The 14379-nt window shown below is 39.1% G+C and overlaps 2 protein-coding genes across 2 annotated transcripts in view; one reads left to right on the top strand and one right to left on the bottom strand.

Moving 5' to 3' along the window:
- Positions 1 to 3265: 3265 nt before the first annotated feature.
- Positions 3266 to 8887, top strand: plex9.1 (PML-like exon 9.1). The gene is made up of 3 exons (XM_079810164.1): positions 3266 to 3502; positions 3631 to 3693; positions 7987 to 8887. The coding sequence occupies exons 1-3, from the start codon at positions 3364 to 3366 to the stop codon at positions 8505 to 8507; spliced, it is 723 nt and encodes a 240-aa protein (XP_079666290.1). The 5' UTR covers positions 3266 to 3363; the 3' UTR covers positions 8508 to 8887.
- Positions 8888 to 13582: 4695 nt separating this feature from the next.
- Positions 13583 to 14379, bottom strand: part of rsl24d1 (ribosomal L24 domain containing 1) — a 5880-nt gene continuing 5083 nt past the window's right edge. The window contains exon 6 of the mRNA XM_079809002.1: positions 13583 to 14379. This exon is cut by the window's right edge and continues 932 nt beyond it. The gene's annotated coding sequence lies outside the window, so the exon portion shown is untranslated.

Here is a 14379-nt window from a genome sequence, read left to right as displayed (position 1 = left end):
CTCGTGAGCGCAGTTGTAAACGGTGCAATTTGTGTAATATTTCTTTAATGTGTAAATCAATGTGTAAGGATGTAAAAAAGAAAAATGAACATAATCATTGTCTTATTAAAAAAAAGAAAGAAAATAAGTATGTTTTCCTTATTTGTCCAGCCGGGGAATGTATTTAATAACAGCCTAGGTTGAAAAGGTGGAGACAGTATTTACCAATTAACATTATATATAATTATGATTGTCGAAACAAAGTCTATGGACGCGCCTGTATATGAGCCAAAGATTGAATGACTCGTGTGATTGTCGTCATGTGTTAATTACTTTAAGTATATTTAGGTATTTTAAGTATATTTACCTTTCCCTGGCATGTTCACACCCTGCATTTTTGTAACTCGCATGTTATTGCCAGACAGTTCCTTATAAAATATAATCACAATATAAAAAGATGTTTTTGACGATGAGTCGCGCACTAGAATAATCCAATCACGCGTCAGAGCAGAGTGGGCGTGTCTGTTGCTGGGCAGAATAAAGCGTTTGATTAAATCACGTGAAGCGCAAGTTTTACTTTTAATATATAAAACTGACTTCTCCTTTATTGAAATTATGACTCAAAATAATGTTGTTCTGGCACTTGGCGCTTACACACTGAATTGTCAGATTATTTAGGCATATTAAAGATAGTTTTACTACAGTAAAGTCATAATACGTTAATGGGTCTCGTTTGCTTGTATGATAACGCGATTTTTATTTAAGAAATAACTGTGGTAACATAAACAGCAGAAACGTAAAAGGATAGTTCATCCAGAAATTCATTTATTTACCCTCAGCCTTTCCTCTGCTGAACACAAGATATTTTGAAGAATATGGGTAACCAAACCGTCAGTAGCCATTGACTTCCTATGGCAAGCCGTTTTAACATTTAATCCTTAAAACGAACTAATATCTATTTTCATGCTACTACTTATTCATTAGCTACTTGTTTTTAGATACTAGTACCTTATTACAAGATACTTATTTATTAGATACTAGTACCTATTAAACGATACTAGTACTTATTCATTAGATACTACCTATTTATTAGGTATTAGTATTTATTCAAAATGTTAGTAGTAATATTTTTAATTGAACTGTACAGTGGCCATTCTGACTAGTCCTAACATAAGATGAGTAAAAAAGAAGTGACTAGCAAGATAAGAAACGTTACTAGTTACAAATAAAATAGACAATGGCGTCTAATGAATAAGTAGTAACTAATGAATAAACACTAGGTACTAATATGTAATAGTACTAGTATCTATTTAATAGGCAGTAGTATGTAATGAATGAGTACCAGTATCTAAAAAATAAGAACTATGTTGCATCCCAATTTGCCTACTTATACTACGACCTAAAAGTATGTGCTCTTTTTGTGAAGAAAAAGTACATACTGTTGAGTGTGTAGCAGAAGAGTATGCAAGCTTTGGCACTTACTACTGTCATCTTTAACGGACTCTGTTGCTTAGTTACGTGCATCCCATCATCATTTAAGCTACTGTCAATCATCACAGTTCAAATCCTCCATGTTCAGTTTCATTTCCTGCCGTACCGGAGAGAAATGTAGTAGCCGTTGATCTGATCTGTAGGTCTTTAATGCAGAGACTCTCCTCATGTGTTTGCAGTTTAAATATAATGATGCATTACCATCCAAACATATTGTTACAAAAGTTCTCAATGCTGTTACAGATTAAATATAATCTAGATAACATTGAATAAACATCTTTTCGTCAGGTTAAATATTAATAATTGCTCACTCAACCCCTTTATCTAAACCTCTCTACTTAACCGTCGGACTCACACATCCGCCATGTTTGTAGTTTTTAACACTTTTTATCCGCGTTTGTAGTTCTAATGGAATCCTCGTCCAACTCGCAATGGGTTGTGGGTAATATTAGCCATTTGAGTGTGCGTCGATCCGCACTGGAAATAGTAGAGCATCCGGTATCTTTGGAATACTCTATTCAACACACTACGATTTGGGACATAGTATAATCATTTATAATCATTACTTTTGCCGGTGCTTTTCGCAAGCCTTAAGAATGCCACCACTTCCATGCACACAGTATATATTTAAGCAGACTAATTAAATTAGCTAAAATGTGCGATTAAATTAATGACTATTCCACAAGAAAAATCTTTAGTCGGGGACAGCCCTAATCCACACATTTACTCAGTTGCCATTATTTAATTAGTAGGCTAATTAGTATATCCCTCTCTTCTACATTACATTAGTTTGCGTTAACGGCTAGTTGATAAACTAATAAAATAAAGATTAAATTAAAATGATAACCATATATTTCTATATAATTGGCGAGTAATTGGTTATCAATATGAAGCTTGTACTGTATTTAGAAGATATTGTATTGTATCTTACATTACGAAAATAAAGACATTTAGTTAATTAAACAAAAAACACTTTAATGTTATAAAAATGTAACTTTTTTTGGTTTTGTTAGATGTATGTTGACTACTTTTTGTATGTTGTAAAATTAGATAACGAAGATATATTAGAGGACAACTCCGGTGAAAAATGAACCTAGGGGTAATTAACACATGGTTACCGAGTAGATCGTTCTCTGGGATGCGTTTTCATGAAAATCGAATGTAAAGAGTTTTATCTCTAAAAACAGATTAGCTTATAACGCTAATATATGGGGCATAGAATAAGTCAAATTAAATCGCTAGTTAATACCACTAACAAGGCTCAAAATAGCCTCACACTAACACGGGAGCATAATGAGGGTCCCTACATGCAAACCCAAGCATTGAGAACTTTCTAAGTGTACAAACAGTTTAATAAGAAGATACTTTATAAAGACAGAACATTACGCGTATACAGACAGAACCATGTGTTAATTACCCCTAGTTAATTTTTCACCGGAGTTGTCCTTTAACATTAAAAAAATACATTTAATAGGGCCTCATTTAGGGCCCCACTCAATGATGGTTCGCCTCTGCTAGTAGCATGAAAATAGATACTAGTACGTTTTAAGTATTAAATGTTAAAATGGCTTGCCATATGATTCTATAGTATGGGGTGGGGGGATACTATGGAAGTCATAGGGTCCATCAACTGTTTGGTTACCGACGATGTTCAAAATATCTTGTTTAGTGTTCAGCAGAAGAAAGAAACTCATACAGGCTTGAGCTAGGGCGAGTAAATGATGACAGATTTGTAATTTTCAGGTGAACTATCCCTTTAAGAAACAACTGTACATACAAATAAACAAATTCAGTTGTCATGGTGAGCGCTCTTTCGTCATGGATTCATCATCAGCTCATAATAAAAGCGAATGTGATCGCTGAGGAGAAACGAAACCTATCCGAGACGCCAAAATGAAAGCGTGTAAGGGCGAGAAATCGGTGGTGAATCAAAGCAGACCGTCGCTGATCGATCTGTTCATGCGCTTGATCGGTTCGTTCGCGAGAGTCCCGCTCCGGCTGTTCCGGTGGGTCACGAGCGCGCGCGCGAGCGGTGAGTTCCAGTGTTTTCTCTCTACATTCGTTTAATAAACAATAGCAAAGCTTTGTTTGTGTGGGTTAAACGGGATGTTTGTGTCACGGAGATTCAGCGCGATTCATTCCAATGGGTTGTTTTGACAGATTTGGCCATGATCCGCGATGAAGAGACGCCGGTGTTTTTCGACCTGGAGACCACCGGACTGGGTAACGACAACTCTCTCACACACACTTACACACACTTTATGTACTAGTGAGAACGTTTAAAGTTTGGTTGGCATTTTTAGACCCCACGGTTGTCCTTATGGGGATGGGGATGGGGGGGGCTAGAAACAATCACAGAAGTTGTAATGATTTTCCACCAAAAACATCCTTACAAACCATCATCCAATGGTTTCAGTGTGTTTTGGGACATATTCCATTAGGATTTAATGTTTTTTTGTTTTTGTTTAACATGCCACCTATAGAAGGCAGCCGTTTACCTATAGTTTCCATTAAAAGCATGACACATTTAGCTGTGATAATAACATTATCTGTTTTATATAATGAATATTATGCATGTGTGTTGAACACTAAGCCTATATAATGTCATATGTTTATATGAAAATAATCATTTATACAATTCATTCCTATTTTATAGATGCATTTATTAATCATTATGATAGTAAATATAAATGTGACCCTGGAGCTCACGGGTTTATATGTGGCAATATGGGTCAAAATTATACATTTTTCTTGTATGGCAAAAATTATTAGGATATTAAGATCGTACCATGAAGATATTTAGTAAATTTCCTACTGTAAATGTATCATAAATGTATTATTAGTGGTAATATGCATTGCTAAGGACTTCATTTGGACAACTTTAAAGGAGACTTTATGCATATTTTGTATCATATCATAAACCATTCATCAATGGAGATATTATTAATTCAGCGCTCAGATGATCTATAAATCTGAATGTGACAAAAAATTTACCCGTATGACTGGTTTTGTGGTCCAGGTCACATATATGCAAGTAAAAAAATAATAATAATTAGTTTAAAGTATGAAAAACAGTCACCCAAAAAGCAGGGCAGGAACATGCCGGACAAGGGAGTTTTTTGGGGTTTTTAAGCCTAAAGCAATGAATAGTAAGTTCTGTCATATTATTCAATTACTTTTACAGTTTTTTGCCATGGTTTTGATTCAGTAACTTATCAGTATTGAGGTATTTTAGTCTGGTATCGTATCGAAGTCATAATTTTGGTTTTGTGACAACACTATTTTATATAAAAAGTATTTGCTGATATTCTCTTTTTTGTTGTATTTGTCAAATTTGTACCTTTTTTCATTTTTACTCTTTTAGTTTAACATTTTGTCAAGGGCTTGTTTACATTTATACTTTTTTTATAGTACACTACTGAAGGCCAACGTTGCAAGTTAAATTAAATGTTTTTAAGTAAAATTGTAGAAAATTATTGCGATAAATTTGTTGATAGATTAATGGATTAAATGATAAATTAGCTGATAGATTAATGGATTAAATGATAAATTTGTTGATAGATTAATGGATTAAATGATAAATTTGTTGATAGATTAATGGATTAAATGATAAATTAGCTGATAGATTAATGGATAAATTAGCCATAGATTAATCAATAAAACAGTTGATAGATTAATCAATAAATAAGTTGATAGATTAATCGATTAATTAGCCATAGATTAATTAATAAATTAGTTGATAGATTAATCGATTAATTGATCATTTAGTTGATAGATTAATTGATAAATTAGTTGATAGATTAATTGATAAATTAGTTGATAGATTAATCGATTAATTAGTCGCGATAGATTAATCTATATAAAAATAGTCGTTAGTGGCAGCCCTAGACCGATCCCAGACGAGGAACAGTCTGATCTAGACAAACCATCAGACATTTTCAACACTAATACACATTTATACACTTGTAACCTTTAATGCGCAACTTTGATGTTGTTCTTCTTTACGGCGTATGATGTCATCTCGTCAGAAAGGTCACATGATGTAGATGGAAGTGCCGACCCAGTGCCGAAAAACTCCATCTCATGTTGTTTGACCTTTATTTGTGTAAAGGGCGTTTGATTTAGTGTTTACACATTCATTTGAACACTGGGTCGGCACTTCCACTGACGTCATGTGACCTTTCCGACGTGATGATGTCACACGCCGTGAAGAAGAACAACACCGAAGTCACGCATTAGAAAATGGCCGATGGTTTGTCTGGATCAGACCCTATTCCTCGTCTGGGATTGGTCAGAGCCTCAACCGTTGGTTCCCATTGAAGTCCATTGAAAGATGAACAGATGAACATCTGAAATGAGGAAGTGAACGAATCCGTGAAATATAGACGGTTTCATCGGACGCACGCGCGTTGCCACGGTTACGCGCCTGGCCCGAAGTTAACTTGTAGTCTGTGTTTGTTTATGGTCTGGCGAGGGGATGGTATGGCGCACTACTCAGTAGAAACACATTTTTGACGTACTATTCTTTGATAACATGATATAAATTTTAACGATCAAGCAGAGAGAATATAACACCAGTGCAAATACAGTGTGCGCGACTCACCAAAAAGCCTTAAATGTCTCATATATATCCAGCATACGAGAGCAGCGTCTAATGTCATTTAGACTGTATGTCTAATGTAATTTACTTGTTATTTATTTTGCTTGTTATCAGAAATAATCTACTCTAGATTAACTTTTTCTGGCTGCGTTTACACTCGGCATTAACATGTGATCACCGTGATCATCAGCCAATCAGGGCGAGTTTACATTTGTTCACATCGAGTGGTCGCCATCTGGAGAACTGATCGCATTTATGTTTCCCGCAAAATATTTAAATGTGCCTTTATCACGGAGTGCAAAACCACTTTCGCTTTGTCCTCTATTAATGGCAATAGAGCACAGGGTTTTTTGTGATGCATACATACAATCAATCTCAAATAGGGAACTTTATCTACAAGTTAACTTTCCCAACATTAATCTTATGTTATGAAACAAAGAAACATGTTATTTCGATGCATTGCATGATTGAAGGCGAGCGCGCAAGCATTTATAGATACTGTACCGTTACAGAAAACGGCATTACACGGTCTTTAAAGGATTAGTTCACCCAAAAATGTTTAATTCTGTCATTATTACTCTCCCTCATGCCGTTCCAAACCTGGAAGACCTTCGTTCATCTTGGGAACACAACTTAAGATATTTTTTTCTTGTCTGCGGTCTTACGGGTTGGGGTCGACATGAGGGTCAGTAATTAATGTATGAATTTACGTTTTTGGGTGACCTAACCCTTTAAGGGGGCGTTTCCCCCACTCAGACAGAAATGGGAGATTATTTATAATAAACATGCTGAAACAATAAAAACATGTAAATTAAGATAATGTTGCCCATTTAAAATGAAAGATGATGGCGCATAAGAAAGATAACGCAGCCTCTGTACCGGAAGTTAAAGGGTTAGTTCACCCAAAAATGTAAATTCTGTCATTAATTCCTCACCCTCATGTGGTTGGACACCCGTCAGTCCTCTGTTCATCTTCAGACACAAATGAAGATATTTTAGTGTAAAGCTGATGCTGAGAAAGGCTTCAGATAGGCCTCCATTGGCATTCAGTACATTTACACTCACAAGACCCATAAAAGGCACTAAAAGCGTCGTTACAAAGTCCATCTCACCACAGTGACTCTACAATAATCTTACGATGCGACGACAATAGTTTTTGTGCGCAAAAAAAATCTAAATAACGGCTTTATCCAGCTTGTTCTTGTCTTCCGTGTGTGTCTCCACGACGCATGCGCGAGAATATGAGCAGATCCGGCGTTCGGGAATCCATGAAATGCCACTTTAACCCCATTTTGAGAACTACGCCGAGACCTAAAGCACGATCAGTGTAGAATTCATCAGCTGAGACACGCGCGTCTTCCTCTGCTCGTAAACAAATCTCTTCTGGGTCATGTGTCCGAACGCCGGATCTGCTCATATTCTCACGCATGCGTCGTGGAGACACACACGGAAGACAAGAACAAGCTGGATAAAGGCGTTATTTTGATTTTTTTTGCACAAAAACTATTGTCGTCGCATCGTAAAATTATTGTAGAGTCACTGTGGTGAGATGGACTTTGTGACGATGTTTTTAGTGCCTTTTATGGGTCTTGTGAGTGTAAATGTACTGAATGCCAATGGAGGCCTATCTGAAGCCTTTCTCAGCATCAGCTTTACACTAAAATATCTTCATTTGTGTCTGAAGATGAACGGAGGTCTGACGGGTGTCCAACCACATGAGGGTGAGGAATTAATGACACAATTTTCATTTTTGGGTGAACTAACCCTTTAAGTTTGGGCCACAAAAGTGCGCATGCGCAGTAATGTTTGCCGTTGAAACCGTCTATACATGATATGAAAACGTCCGATTGACATGCGTTAGGTATAAATAGATGCCATCCCATAATGTAATAACCCGTGTGTTTGTCCTGCCGTAGACACGTCTGCGTGTGATATCGTGCAGCTGTCTGCGATCAGCGGTAACCGGACGTTTAACGCGTATCTCCTGCCGCGCTGCAGCATGACGGACGGCGCGTCTCGGGTCACGGGGCTCACGCTGGAGGGCCAATCCCTGCTCTTCAACCGCCGGCCCGTGCCCACCGTCCCCCACAGACGGGCCCTCGGGGACTTCCTGTCCTTCCTCCAGACCTTCCACAGGCCCTTCCTGGTGGGACACAACAGCAGCCGCTTCGACTGGCCCATCCTGAGGCGCGTGCTGGCGGAGTTCAGGCTGCTGGAGGAGTTCGAGCGCGCGGTGTCCGGATGCCTGGACACGCTGACCCTGAGCAGGGAGATGTTCCAGCTGCAGAAGTACTCTCAGCCCTTCCTGGTGGAGCACTTCCTGCGGGAGGAGTACGGCGCTCATGATGCCTCGGAGGACGTGCGGACCCTGCAGGATCTGTACCGCGTCTGGAGACCCTCTGAGCAGATCCTGAGGAGGCACAAGATCAGCCTGTGACGACTAAACCCACAGCAAGACTGACCATTTCATACTGGAAGAATTATGGTTCGCATCATTCTCATGCTCTGAGTTTTGTATGTGTGTGTATTATTGAATTTTTGCACTAATAACTGAAACCTTATTTCATAGTAATGTCGACATTGATGTGTGAATTATGGCATAATGTTAGAAAGTTAGAAAGAAGTTTTGCTTCCCTTTCTTATCGCAGGTGTGCACATTTCATTTCTCCATTGTGGCGGTTGATTTAGTAACAGGAAGCGTTAAATAATAACCATTTATGAAGCTTCGTTTGGTACCGAGTGGAAATTATGCTGGAAAAGTATATAATTATGTTTGTGTTGATTGGAGTTTATTAAAGTTGACTGATGTTTTCTCTTCATATTTGTGCAGAGTGGTCATTATATAGTGTGTGTGTGTGTGTGTGTGTGTGTGTGTGTGTGTGTGTGTGTGTGTGTGTGTGTGTGTGTGTGTGAGAGAGAGTGTGAGAGTGTGTGTGTGTGTGTGTGTGTGTGTGTGTGTGAGAGAGAGTGTGTGTGTGTGTGTGTGTGTGTGTGTGTGTGTGTGTGTGTGAGAGAGAGTGTGAGAGTGTGTGTGAGAGAGTGTGTGTGTGTGTGTGGACTGGTAATCCCTACGTTATGGGGACAAAATGTCCCCACAAAGATGGCAATATCCGAAAACATCTTATAAATCAGAGTAAGTGATGTTTTTTGAAAATTTAAAAATGCAGAATGTCTCCTATGATGGGTAGGGGCAGTGTGTGTGTGTGTGTGTGTGTGTGTGTGTGTGTGTGTGTGTGTGTGTGTGTGTGTGTGTGTGTGTGTGTGTGTGTGTGTGTGTGTGTGTGTGATGGTAGGTTTAGGGGCAGGGGCAGTGTGTGTGTGTGTGTGTGTGTGTGTGTGTGATGGGTAGGTTTAGGGGCAGGGGCAGTGTGTGTGTGTGTGTGTGTGTGTGTGTGTGTGTGTGTGTGTGTGTGTGTGTGTGTGGGTGTCTAATTTACACTCTTGACATTTTAGAGTGTCACCCCTTCTTTGCTGTGCACTTTTTCTCTGCACAGTGGCTGATTTGTAGTTTTTACCATCAAAAGTTTCTCTTGAGTTTTCGTATTTTTGTGTATTTCCCGTTAATTTCCAATGTGGGTCATTTTTGATCGTGAAGGAGACAAGTGTGACTGTTTTTTTTATGACCCTTTAACATATCTAAATCATCTCCTTGATGTTTTTGTGTGTTCACATAGCTAATGCAACAAAAGTCACCAAGTGTGAGTTTTTTGACCGAAGAGGACCAGAGGGTTAAAGGTTCAGCCAAAAATGTAAATTCTGTCATCATTTAGTGGCCCTCAAGTTGTTCCAAACCGGTATGAGATTCTTTGTTCTGCTGAACACGAAAGAAGAAAGAGTGAAGAATGTTTGTAACCAAGCAGAGAGAGCAACTATTGACTACCATAGTAGGGAAAAACAGTACTATGGTAGTCAATGGTTGCTCTGTCTGCTCAGTCGCGTGGTTGTGACGCAAGCGTTAGCCTATTTTTACTAAAACGGCTTCTATGGGGTGATAGTGTAAGATACAAGATAATGGAGCCTTTTATACATTGTTGTGTTTGTTTAGAAATAAACAATGGACAAATTGAGTCTTTAAACACCTCAGATGTAAAGTTATTCGCTGATGCCAAAATGAATTTGAGTCAATGTGATGCTAACAGCGGGTGATGGCTTGATTAGCAATGGCCGCCCCTGTGGAAGGTTGGCTTCTGGGTGCTGGATTATCCTCTGGCTCCAAACGGCCCTGCTCGCGCGGTTGCACTTTTTCAAAGTTCGGGAACTTTTGGGGGTGGGACTTGGGCGCTGAACATGCTGATTGGTTGCAATTTCATTTCAACTGGCATTTTTAAAAGTCTTGCGAGGTTTGTTCTGCGTTCAGTAAATATCAGTCTTGCTCTGTCTGTCTGATGGCGCGCGTTCGTCTCAGCCATCGCACGGTCAATGTCCGTAATAGCTGATAATAACATACGTTTTACAAACTTTCAGAATATGCTTTAGTATCAGTTTTCCGCTGTTTTGTTCTGGATAGTTAGGGTTGAAACGGGGCTTTTCATAGTAATGTGTAGTGTAATGAGAGGTGGTGTTAAAACTCACACACTGCACCTTTAAGTGCTGTGATAAGGAGCAAACGCATTGCAGGCAGTCAGGGGTTAATGTTGCAATTCGCATACTATCCGTACTAAATAGTATTTGTGCAATAATTATGGTCCATTAATGACCACTTAAAATATTTTACTTGTAATATTTGTATTATTTATATTACAATTAGTGAAGTAAGCAAGGTTAAAATAGATAGTTCTTATTCAAAGAGGCAAATCAGAGTCATTTTGTGGGTTGAAAAATAATAATTTCCATTTGTAATGCCATTACCCACCGGTGGCTTTATGGCTCTTTAATCAATATACATGTATGTAATGTAGTTGGTCAAAAAAGTATTGCAATATTTAGATATGATCAAACACTAGATATCTGTAACGGTGACATTTTAAAATGTTATTAACGTACATGTCCTTATATGTACAGTAGGCTATGAATTGATACTGAAATCGATATCGATATACCGTTGAATACCGTCAGCGTCCCTAAGCTTGCTCTTCTGCTACACAGTCAAAAGTATGTACTTTTTCTTTACCAAAAGAGTACATATTTTTTGCTCTTAGTGTAAGTGGGCAAATTGGGACGCTGCACCTGTGTATGATTGGCGCATGCGCAGGTGTGCGCGCGCGTGTATTAATGAATGGTGTGCGAGCTGGCGCGTGAGCGGCCAGCGGGAGCGGTCAGGCCTCGTGTTTGACCTCCTCGTGTGAAGACCAAGTCGGGTAAAGACGGCGACTCTACCTGCGACTCCACCGAGAAACGACACCGGTAACGCCCTCACTCTTCTCTTCTCTTTCTGTACATTCCCTACAAGCCTTCTTTACACTTTCCTCTGACCCGCAGCGCGAGCCTCCGCTGATTGCGCGCGCCAGGTGCTCGTACTCCACGCGCGCGCCAGTTTACTACACTTCTAAAACCACACACACTTGGAGTAATTCGCCATCAGGAACATCGCTAAGGTACACCTTACTATTTTACATTATCTTCACATTATTACTTCTGACATTACAAACAAATATACCACAACATGTATCCAACTCTTACATATTGCGTACTTTCACTAGACCTTTCCATGTACTTTCGTCAAGTGTTATGATTAAACATTGACCTTTATGTTCCTTCAAAAGCCCTTATGATATTATAAGGTCGTTTTGTTAATAATATAAGCAACTCGGTGCCGGTTGATGACACGTCATGCTCGGCTGGATTCGCGTCGAACTCGTGCATCTTCGGACGCGCGCGGAAAACACTTCACGACAAGCTTTAGTACACAATATTTAACACATCGTTAATGTACGTGTGTGTGTGTGTACATACTTTGTTGTCATGTCACACGTAATATGACGGTTTACTGGGTTTTACACGATTATTTTGTCGTTTTGGTGAAGTGTACTAAAGTAAACAATGGCTGAATCCGAAATCGCCCCCTAAACACTACGTTAGTCCACTAATAAGTCAATGAAAACGAGTGTGAGGTCGGACAGCCGTTGTGTGTACATCAGCTGTACACTCGTTATTGCGGTGCATTGTGGGATTGAATGAGTGGTTTCGGACACTCTACAAATGGCTGTCCCCTCAAATAATGATATATTTAAGGGTATGGTGGGGCGATCTCGGATTCAGCCAGTGTCAACCATAGATATCCATAATAAAGGCTAGATGTCTCGTCCCCACCTGGCGGCCATCTTGTCACAGTCAGCTCGCTCACTCGTAACATTGTGTTTTCATGGTGAACTTTTTAAATAACCATAACTTGCTAAATTTTCTACCGATTTTCAAACTGTTTGGTTTGTTATAAACATCAGAGATGTAGTTATGACACTGCATACTTATGAAAAATTATTCATAATTTGTTCAAGCATCCAGAATTATAGCCACGTAAATAACGTTTGTAAGAAACCAAACCATTTGTAAATTCGTCAAGATTTCAGCGAGATGACAGTATTTGTGTTCAGATCACTCGCCTTACATCAGGAGCCACAGAGCCCTGCCTGTGACAAGATGGCCGCCGGTGATGACGTTACAGACGTAAGACATCTAGCCTTTATTATGGATAACTATGGTGTCACCTGTACCTTACTACTACTACTCACCTGTGTTTCCTGATGGTTTATTGAACTCTTACTCCACGTCGCCCTCTGTCGGGTTGGAGAGGAAGCTCGCGCTGAAGCCAGGTGAGAGGAAACAAGGCTTGACACCTGTTGTGTGTCTCAATCAGGTCCTGGTTCAGTGGTCAGGGCACTGATCAGGACAAGACAATGGGCTGATCCCTGATCAGTGCCCTGACTACTGAACTAGGGAGCATCTCACACACTCAGAAACCACTGCCCTCGCTAACAACTCCTCCCAGACTGGTGAGGGGTGAGAGGAGGTGCAGCCACAGATCTCCTCATTATAACCATGGGAAATACTCCACTCCTCTCATATGATGATCACACTATTACAGTTATAACTCCTGTTAATGTCCATATTGCAGTCATTTCTCCCCCCTGAGGTCAATCGGAGCTGGATGTGCTTCTGTCCTCATTCTCTGACCACTCGTAGTCTTTGGCCATTTCATCTCATCACCACAGGTACCCACAAATCACACAACCATCACCTCACACCTTCTACCAACACACACACACACACACACACACACACACACACACACACACACACACACACACACACACACACCTCTCCTACACATCTACCAACACACACGCACACATCAACACATCTCTCCGCACTGCCAAAATCTTAAGAAGTTAAGAAAATTCTTAATAGTTTGTAAGAATGTTCCTAAGTGAAAATCTTGAAAAATTTTTTAGTTCTCAAATATTTTCTTAAGAACATCTTAATTTTTTACTTAAGAAGAAAATAAAAGGTGTTATTTTCTATAACTGAAGACTCGCTGAATGATCGCCTGGATCTCAACTGTGAAAAACGCCAGATCAAATTGTAAAATAGGCGCTCTCTTTATAAATAAACCACACATTTCATCTTTAAACCAGTACATTCTCACCTGAAAGTCTTACAACTACAATTTGTCACACATTAACAGGAGTATTTTTAAATGACGTGGAGTTTCTCATCCGCTATTGACACATGCTGGTTTTATACTCGTCCATATGGTACGATTAGTTATAAATATTATTTTTAGTAGCCAGCTACTGTTATGTTATAATGGTTAATATTTTAAACAACCCAACAAATTAATTAAACCCCTTACATTTGAATATTTAAGATAACCTCCAACCTATCTTTAAGAAGTTATTTACGCTCATTTTTAAGAACATTCTTTCCTTGAATATGAATACTTCTTACATTATATCTTAAGAACAATCATACGAAAAAAGATAAGAACATTGAGAAGTTTTTGGGAATACAAAATAGGCAGTTAAGAATAATTTTCTTCTTAGGAATGTTTTGTGACTCCTGTCTCTCTCACGCCATTCCTAGTCAAAACACTTTCATCTTTTCTCTCACGGTATGACCAGCTGGACGTCAACACATCAGGTTTCAATTTAAGAGAGTTTGTAATTGTACTGTTTAGCTGTTGTATTTTTAATTAAGAATAACAAACCCACCATTCAAGAAGCTGCTGCCCCGAAACTAGCGCTAATTCTAAAGTGAAAGTAAAATGCACATTCATAATGGCCGTATTATTGCAAAACTCAGCATATGGCAATATCGTACAGTGGCTTAAGTATCACATATGGTATCGTGGGGCCTCTGGTGATTCCCATCAT

This window comes from Gobio gobio (genome assembly GCF_949357685.1).
Source record: "Gobio gobio genome assembly, chromosome: 25".
Taxonomy (NCBI): Eukaryota; Metazoa; Chordata; class Actinopteri; order Cypriniformes; family Gobionidae; genus Gobio; species Gobio gobio.
This window is presented reverse-complemented; position numbering and strand designations above follow the sequence as displayed.